The sequence below is a fragment of the Corvus brachyrhynchos genome, unplaced genomic scaffold (genome assembly GCF_000691975.1).
Source record: "Corvus brachyrhynchos isolate BGI_N302 unplaced genomic scaffold, ASM69197v1 scaffold302, whole genome shotgun sequence".
NCBI classification, from domain to species: domain Eukaryota; kingdom Metazoa; phylum Chordata; class Aves; order Passeriformes; family Corvidae; genus Corvus; species Corvus brachyrhynchos.
Window position 1 is genome coordinate 5,167,486 of NW_008237244.1, and position 9,521 is coordinate 5,177,006.

Genomic DNA, 9,521 nt, shown 5'->3' on the forward strand with positions numbered 1-9,521 from the left:
CAAATTATTATTTTTAAGTTGCAAGTTTGTGGAGTTTCATCAGTCTATGCTGAGAGAGCTGATAAGAAAAAGGAAAATCAGAGATATAGCAATTTATGGCATTCTACGGCAACATAGAGATAGTTCTGTCATTCTATTGAAAAATAACACAAACTTTTCACTTATAAAATGGCATCATACTGATGAACACAACAGGTAAAACCCATGTGTCACACTCAACTCTATTTACTCCTGAAATCTCAATTAGGTTATTTTAAAAAGTTGTTTTAAACCGAGAAGCAGATGTAACTTCCTCGTCACTGAAATTTTTAGTAACTATTAGCTCTGGCCCCAACTCAACAAGATCATAAAAACATATACTTAATGCCTTACTATGGAGGAGGTTCAGAGCATTATTTTTGTTTAATGGTTAACAGTGCTCCAAAAAATGGGTCTTTTAAGGTGAAAGTACGTTTTTCATAGGCAAAGTACTCTAGACCATTTATCTACTTCTTTATTTTATCAAAAAGCACCACTTTTAAAAGAGAAAAGAAAATGTAAACAATTAAAGGAAACCTACTCTTTTCCCTCTTCCTACTTTTTCAAAAAATGTCCAATACAGGTTTGATTTGAAACAGTGTATTTTCATTACAAATTGTGTATTTCAGTGCCATGAAATCCTGATTTGTATCTAAACTTCTGGGAACTATGGCAGTCCAGACTATCAAACAATGTATTTCTATCAGTGCTTATGATTATGAACTTCATAAACACGTGCACATCTGTATATCCTTTCAGCTGCCTTAAATAAAAAACATCACAGTCAAATGACAAATTATAAATAGGATTTCTGTAACCTAAAGAACTTCTCTTAAATACCTCCCTCACAAGCAGTCACTGAATGATCCCTCCTGCTGTAAAGTCCATTTTAGATTGTAAATCCTGGGAAAGGAATCTACACAGAAACTGGGATACTTAAAATAATACGAACACCACACGTCTTTTTACCATTATAAAAAATACTTTTGTCTATTGGTTCCATGAACTCCATGCCAAGGATTCGTTCAAGCAGCAACTTATCTTTAACAATATAATCCATTTCTTTGTGAACCTGTAAGAAAAGGCAAAACAACACTTCTTGTTTTATGATTTCAAAATTGCTACGAAGTGAAGTACAGCTACTTATATCTTTATGAATGAAACAAAACCCACTGGTCTATTCCAAGATGAAAATAAGTACATAACAAAAAGGATTTGTCATTTTTAAGTGCAGTCTGCACTGCTGGACAGCATTCCAATTGTTTCTTTTTTTTTGAATGAAGCACTGTTCTGGTTGCCATAGAACAACAAATCTTAAAGCACATATGCTTGAAGAGGAATTACAGTTCCTTTGGATTTACAATTTTTAGTATCTACTTAGAATAAGTATATTTTCCTTAATACAGTAATGTCAACATACATACGTGATCAATAAAAGAACTGAGAAATTTGTTCATGGCATTGTAGGCCCTTGTACTTTGTTCGAAAGTATTTGCAAATGAGTCCAAAAGCCTGGCAGGACCACGTTTCTGAAATAGAACAAGACCAAGACTTCAGCAGAAAAAAATCGTATTTTAAATAACATTTAAAGAATACCAGTATCTCACTTACTCTTGTTAAGGTTTCATGAATCCAGTCATAGTGCAGTCGCATTTTTCTTGAAATGGAAATCTGAAATGTCTGGCCATCTGTGTTTGGTAACAAACCTCTCTGACTACACAGATTTTCCTATACAATTAAAGCAATTGTAAATTAACATTATTAATGCTATTCATAGACCCAAAAATAGTCAAAAAACTTTTAATTTCCTCTCTTTCATGTATACATAATATTTAATATCTCTAAATATTTGAATCCACTGCACTCTTGTTCTATTGCAGCAAGATTTCCATAGGACATGAAATCCTGACCCCTGCTGTCACAAAGTCATAGTTCTCTTTTCACCTGTGTTCGGTTCATTACCTTCTAATAATACATATTCTGATATTCATTCTCAAGACCTTTCTTTTAGGTCTATAATTTATTCTAGACTTGTCTCGCTTTTTTTGTTTCTTTGTTTTGGATTCCTGACTTTTTCCATATGTTTTTCAGGTCACATTTTAGAAATCTGAGAAACCCCAAGAAAATAAAAAAATTGACATCTTCATAGGGAAAACCCCCTGCTTTTCCCAAAATTATATGAAAATAAGAAATTAGGAAAAAAATTGTAGGAACACACAAGTCAAAAACATTATTAATAAAATTCCTCTATATTTCAGTGTTTGAGATTTAATTTTCACATGGTTATGGTTTTTTTCTGTCCACTTAACATTGAAATAGCAATATCCTTATTTAAGGTACTTTCATAGTTGTCCCTAAAAAGATACAAGATGTCATGAAATTTAGTGCAGTTTCTGATCTTGTATTAGACCTTTTATATTTGCCTGATCTTGAAGCAAAGATACAACATATGACAAACTAGAAAAAATACTTATGCAAATTAACTTATATAAAGAATGGGTTGTATCACCGTAGTAGAAGAGATGGACTAAAAGAATTAATTGGAAGGTTACGTGTTTCTGCATTAGTTTTTCAGATCTGTCTCTTTACAAAAGCTTTTTGGTATGCACCATTTTGAATGTGGCTGTGACCTTATGAAAAGCTTAAATATTGAAAAGAAGGTTCTTAAATACGTGAAAAAATCTTTCTACAGAAACAGGAATTTTATATCCTTGAAATCTGAAGAAGTAACAAGAAGAAATAGTGAAGAAAAAGAAAGATAAAGAGCTAGTTAAAAGAACTACTGAGTCATATATTTACATACTAACAGCTGCTATCTTTAGGTAACATGGTTCAATGCAGTGCACAACTGCAGATCCATAATGCAAAGGTGCAGGGTCTTTATATAAAATAAATAATTGAGCAGGTATAAACTTGAATACTTTTACTTACTGCTTCTCTCTTCAGGTTCATATTCATTTCTTCCATATTGGTATCTGCATGTCCATGCACTGAGCGACCATGGATATAATGACCAAAGCAGTTGTGTGACAAGAGAAACACTGAAATCTAAGAGATGGGGGAAGAAAAGAACACTTTAATCAACAATTATCATTTTACTTTTGATCTTCTGAATTCACAGTGAAGATCAGTCAAACCAGCCAGCCCTGCTACAAATACACAGTAGGCAGGTACCAAAAAAACATGGGAGAAAAATATTTACCAACTCTTTTACTAATGAGTTTTATCTATATGTAACTAGAAACACATACCAGCTTCAAGTTTAGTTTATCACAGCAAGGATCCCTGCTTAATTCCATTGAGCCAAGAAGTTAAAGCGCTTAGATTTTATTTTGATTCAAAGGTTATTTCTGTGCTACATAATACACAGGCATGATTCCAGCTGAACTCCTAAAAGACTGTACTTAACAGAGCTTCATTCAGTATGATACTATGCTTATCATTCAGTATGATACAATCTTACATCACATGAACTCCAAAAGTAACTCTCTACAACCCAGGTGCTACATGGGTGTTTCACAGAAGAGGAATAACTAAGGCTGGAAAGATTGATAAAAGGGGCGAATCGGTATTTTTAAGAAGTTCTGGACAAATGAGGTAATCCAGTCTGCTCTGACTGCACTCTTCTTTGGTTAAAAGGGAATTTCTGCAGTACAAAGCTTCAAGACCCATATGTAAAGAAGAGAAAGGGAAGTAGTTCAGATATGAGTAAATGAAAATACATGCAAAAGGTGGTAACTGTTAAGAGGGACAAAAGGAAGTTCAGCAGTTGAGGGACAAACACAAGATAGGAGCAGAAAGTGAACACAAGTGTATTAAATAAAACCAAGACAACCTGCAAGTCAGAAGGATTAAAACACAAACCAATATACAGAATGGCAGCAAATGCTTCCACACCTAATTTCTGTTATAACGTGTTATTTTTGAATTCTGTATCAGCGCATGCAACCAATTTAAATAAAAAAAAGAAAAACAACCCCTAAAAATCAGAGGTATAAAAGAACATATCGACACCTATGCTTCTGGAATCTTTTTCCAATTAAAGTTTAACTGAAATCTTACAGAGTTCACCAATAAAATGAGCTGTAAGAAACATCAGCTTTGGCTGTCAGCTAGTAATCTAAATTAAATGAATAAATATTATTTATTATTCTTAAAACTATCTTATGTACTATTCTATTTAAAATGCCACTCTACAAATGAGACTAAGAAATACTTACATTGCTCACGCAACACAAATCAACAAATTGGCTTATCTTATCCTCAACAAATCTTTCATAAAACACAGCAAAAAATGTAACCTGAAATAAATCAACCAAATTTTCTTTTATTAGCTCATCAGATTTGACATTATTAAGCAATTAATTTCACCACTTAACACCCACAAATAATAGACTTCTGTAGTGGCCACTGTTGCACTGGACTTAATGAAACAGGATTGACATAATACTTCCTTTAAGAAGGAAAGTTGTAGCAAGAACCTGCTTTTCATTTTGAACTTGTCAGATGCTTCAGAGTAATTTAAAATAAAACAAAGCATTTGCATAAATTCACGTCTTTGAGAGGATCAAAATTCTGATTCCAAACTGAGATGTCTCATATCTCAGAAGATTAATTTTGAGTCCCAAAGGTGTACTATGCTAAAACAACTAAACATAACAGTTAAGAACATACCCAGTGCTATGATAAGCAGTTTGGACAGCCTAGTGACTTATTCTAGCTTCCAAGAACCAGCCTGAAAATGATAATTCAGGATGTCATGTGTTTCACATACTTGTAAGAGGGCAATGGCTACCCAGAGTGCAGCAGACACACCAAATCTTAAAATGCGGCTCCAAGGAGCTACATAGCTCTCACTGCTTCTTGTAAGACTGGAAGAAGCATCCATTAAAGCCAGGTTAGAAAATCCCACCACCTGAAGAGACAAGAAGGTCAATATAACAACAGGAGACAATGAATAGTATTAATTAGGATCCTGTTGTTTCCATCACAACAGGAACTAAGAAAAAATAATGAAAAATGGACCTGGGAGTAGTAGCATGCTCACTATGACAGAGCTCAATTGTGTGATCCAGTGTTGTTACTGAGAAACGTAATTAAAACATAACCTGTACATATATGGGTTGATACATAAATTAAAAAACATGCAGCTAAATCTCACAGGAAGACAATATTGGTTTTTACTGAAAAACTCCAGAAGATTCTACTGCTGTATTGCATAGGGATATAATTTCTGCAAAATTTCAGCTCTTTAGTCCTATATATTCCAGTGTTAAAGCACTTTAGTAACGTATTTTGCAACTCTTAAAAGACTTATTTTTTTTTTGCTTTTATTTAATAGAAAAATATCTTCCTCCACCATCTGTATGGTTGAATCTATTTTAAACAAAAAATCTAGAAAAAGTTCCGAACTAAAAAAGATGAGAGGAACACTATGTGTTGAAACACTTAAGAGGAGAAAAATGAGTGAAAATCTTTCAGAACAGAAGTTGCACCAAAATATACTGGTGGTGGGTTGACCATTTCCTCATGTCCTAGTGCTTAATACTTGGGAGAAGAGACACCCACCTCACTACACCCTCCTTTCAGGTAGCTGCAGAATGCAGTAAGAACAGGTGCTCTCTTTTCTCCCATTCCTCTTATGTAACATGGCACTAAGTTGGTCCTGGCTGGTATTTACCAACAGCAAAAATGCTCACGTAGTGAATGAGGAAAGTTTCAGGACTTTCATTATTTAATTTAAAGGACAAATTTAAAAATTGACTATAAAATTGAATAAGAGTATTAAAATATGTATACGAACCACAAAAACAACTATATGCTAAACACTAAGAATACTTCCCAAGATACAAAAAATTACTAAACTATAAAAGAAACAAACCAAAACATTTTTTAAAAGCTAAAGCACAGTTTCTCACATATCCTGAAGCTGTAACTGAAGGCATACTGCCATCAGGAACAGAACTGGCACATTTTATTTCCTGCATTAGAAAAGGGCACTGCAGCAAATTAGCAGGAAGGAATTAGCAAATTCTGCAGCAAATTAGCAGTTCAGACAAATATGAAATCAGAAATAAAGCAATAGACTGTGGCAGGAATGGGCTAGTAGGCAAATAAAGAATTGAGTGTGTACACAGATTTATCAGTCTCTTAAGCCCTTTAAGGTAACTCATTACCTTAAAAGAAACCCCAAACAAAACTAACAAAGGTCTCTAAGGTATTTAAAGGTTGGATTTTTTTTTTTTAAGTCTTCCTTAATGAAATATTGCAATGACTTGTAAAATAATTATTTTGATTTTACATGATTTCAAGTGAATTTAAAGGTGATTCCCTATTACCACACAGAATGCAAGAATTAAAAACCAGACCCTTATGTTACACTCTGGTTATGAATTATAAATAATAATAGTAATAATAATAATAGTAATATTACCAGAAGAAAAAAAAGAACTGCAAGCACTTGAAAGAGAGGATTTATTTTCCTCATTGTCTGAATTTCATTCCATTCATTTGCTATAAAGTATGTCCTCCATATGCTCACAGGCGCAGCTGCACTTTTAATAACACCTTCACCTAAAAAGAGTACATACAGTAAAGCTCTAAAATTAAATATCTGAGAGTAATATCTGAATTTCACCAAAGCTGCTTATACAAACAAGTGTAGTTTGAGTTACCTTCAACTGCTTTAAGAACTTTGCCCTTAGGTCTTTCCCAGTCAATAAAGAAAATATCAATAGTAAGTTGTGAAAGCAGCAAGTGTAAAAATTGTAGAGCCTAAGAGAGAAAATGGAGAAACACAAGAAGTAAGGACAGAAATAGCATATACACAGTGATGAAGGAATAGTCATTGCATAGGTTATTCATTAAACATAACAAGCAGTATCTTGACTATACATGAGACTGCAACTTTATTACCAGCTTTTGATAATTTTTATGTTTGTTTAAAAGCTTGGAATAATGGTAAGTCATGTGATGATGTCCAAAATTACGAAGAAAATACAGCAAAGTAACAAATTAAAAAAACTGACTAAATATTTCCCTGTAACATACTAACCTGCACTACGAATTCCAATTCAATACAATACCCATAATTTATACAATATTTGTATGTGCCATGAAGGCAGAACAGTGATCTCAGAATTCTACATATTTGAACATAATTATTTAAATCTGTCTTCTTTCTAATCAGGAACTCACAGCACTTCCATTCTGCTTTAAACAAAAGTACTTGCTTTCTTGACACGATGCTATTTTATTTGGGTTTCTTTATACCTTTATCCTTGAAAGAATGACTTTTCAGTCTTTCTTTTGTAACCATCTTGAGATACTTATTTTCCTATAAGGACTCAACAAAATAAACTTCTATGGAAAAATGACTTAATTCTTAGAAGAATATAACTATTAGGACATAACATCTACACACTAACAACTAATAACTATACAAGATACTTAAAAACAAGCCTACTGAAAATATACAGAAGCATGTTGACATATATTTTATGGCGAGGAAAAAATTATTTACCTTTAAACTAAACGCACACGCTATGTATGTAACAAAATCTTCTTCTTGAGATGGAAGAGGTAAAAGGACAGATACAAACTGCTGAGCCTATAATCGAGAAGTTACATTGAAACAGTTCACCTGGCATATGTGACAACTGTAATAAATGCTTAAGTGTGAATAAGCTTTTCCAAAAAAAGATCAATATTTAATGTGCAATCATTTTGAATGTGTAAATTATTTTAAGTGACTATTAAGCAGACTGAAAGTACAATGAATCCTAAGGAAAAGAAACAGGTGAACACAAAATTTAAGCACACAAAACAGAATATTATATAGAACTTGCCTCAATAGTCTGACAAGAAAAAAAAAAAAGAACAGAAGAAAAAAGAAAATTAGTGTTAATGTAAAAACAGATTTAATATTACTAAGTTTTTATACATCCAAATCTGGAAAAACACTTACTTTGAAGAACACAAGCCAATAAATCCCTGTGCCCAAGGTGATGATAAAGAAAACGTTGGCAAGGTCTCCAGCATAGAACAGTAAGAACTTGAAAACCGTCTGCAATTAGAAAAACAGCTGTAGACATCTGTAAAGCTAATTAAGTAATGCATATGCTCATAATGCATTCATATAAAATGTTATGCAGCTCACATAGGAAACTCTAGTACTGAAAAGTAGCCCTGAACAAAAGTTTTCCACTCTAGTTATATATTTATTGTATATTGACTAGCTGAAACTCCTACATGCTGGTCTTTGTTCAAAGAAGAATTAATCTGAAAACTAAGTCCACTCAACTGATCAGAATAGCTCTGTAAATACCTTTTTTTTTAGAGCAGCATTTCCTGAATGACAATATCAGCATCAAAAAGAATGCAAAAACCTACTTTCTCAAGTGAGCCTAACTCTGGGGCACAGTTCTATGCAGCTAGGCTAGAAATTATTTCAGTTACCTTAAGAAGATTAATAGTTATAATCACAGGGAACAACAGCAAAGGTGTCCTTACAGAGAGGAAGAGATATCCCATCTCAGTTTGCCAGCTGTTCATACCTGCAAGTCAATTATGGAGCTTCCTGTCCGCCTCTTCCAGCCTGCAGTCTTGAGAAGGGACCATAACACTGCCAGTCCACCCAACACACCCAATGCAATCTGAAAATAACAAAAAATTATTTGCAGATATTTTTAAAAAAACACAAAATAGAAGTAAATCATTATATTAACAAATTAAATGGAATTACAACTTACATCAGTCTGAATCTGAGCCTCTGACTGATTCATCTCATAGCTGACTGCGAAAGAAACCTGAATATTAAAGTACAAAAAGTAAACACGCATAGAACTCTGAAGTGCTACAACCATTACAGACAGTGATAGCTGTCACAGTTTCAGTTGGTGGGAATTCCCATCTAGGGCTACTATACAAGTACCACATACATCTTTTTTTTACTGCATATGACCTGGTGTGCTCTGGTGCCAGGCTTAGTACTGGCATGTGCTATGCTACTCTTAGTGCAGATTTTACCAGCAGCAATGCTGGGGATGGGTGCCTGCCATCTGCAAGTTACCAGCTATACCTATTTGGAATTCTTTCAAATTTGCAAGATTTTTTTCCTCCTGAAAGGAGACACTGAATGTTTGATACTTTCCCTTTCATCAGTGATTAAAGGCAACCTTGATGTAATTACACCAATGTGCAAAATCATATGGTAAACTTGCATAGCTCAGATACTGGGGTTTTTTCAGCTTGAATGAAATAAAAATTGTCATGCAGCATCGAAATTGTTCCCTCTAGCTTAAATTTAACCCAAGACCTCTTTTGACTTTGGTCTGAAAAATTTGTACATGGAAGAGAAAATGTCTGGCTTGTTTGTAATATTCTGGCCTGAGTCTTTGTCACTACACAGCTAGATTTAACACAAATATGATAATAAATAGTATTTTTAATTAAGTTTAAAAGAACTATCAACCCTCCGTGCCCCCAAAACAATCCGTCCTTCC

At 33.6% G+C, this 9,521-nt stretch overlaps 1 protein-coding gene across 2 annotated transcripts in view; it reads right to left on the reverse strand.

The window, feature by feature from the left end:
- TMEM67 (transmembrane protein 67) overlaps positions 1 to 9,521 on the reverse strand; it is a 33,897-nt gene that overhangs the window by 3,757 nt on the left and 20,619 nt on the right. The window contains exons 15-27 of one of the 2 annotated variants that reach the window (XM_017730401.1): positions 8,769 to 8,825; positions 8,574 to 8,672; positions 7,985 to 8,083; positions 7,541 to 7,627; positions 6,693 to 6,792; positions 6,452 to 6,591; positions 4,793 to 4,933; positions 4,239 to 4,319; positions 2,950 to 3,066; positions 1,630 to 1,746; positions 1,443 to 1,547; positions 971 to 1,090; positions 867 to 887 (exon numbers count right to left, since the gene is read on the reverse strand). In XM_017730401.1, coding sequence (XP_017585890.1) covers positions 867 to 887; positions 971 to 1,090; positions 1,443 to 1,547; positions 1,630 to 1,746; positions 2,950 to 3,066; positions 4,239 to 4,319; positions 4,793 to 4,933; positions 6,452 to 6,591; positions 6,693 to 6,792; positions 7,541 to 7,627; positions 7,985 to 8,083; positions 8,574 to 8,672; positions 8,769 to 8,825 — 1,284 coding nt within the window. Of the gene's footprint in view, positions 1 to 602; positions 1,091 to 1,442; positions 1,548 to 1,629; positions 1,747 to 2,949; positions 3,067 to 4,238; positions 4,320 to 4,792; positions 4,934 to 6,451; positions 6,592 to 6,692; positions 6,793 to 7,540; positions 7,628 to 7,865; positions 7,875 to 7,984; positions 8,084 to 8,573; positions 8,673 to 8,768; positions 8,826 to 9,521 lie in introns of those variants that run through there. The other variant, XM_017730400.1, reaches the window with a different exon arrangement.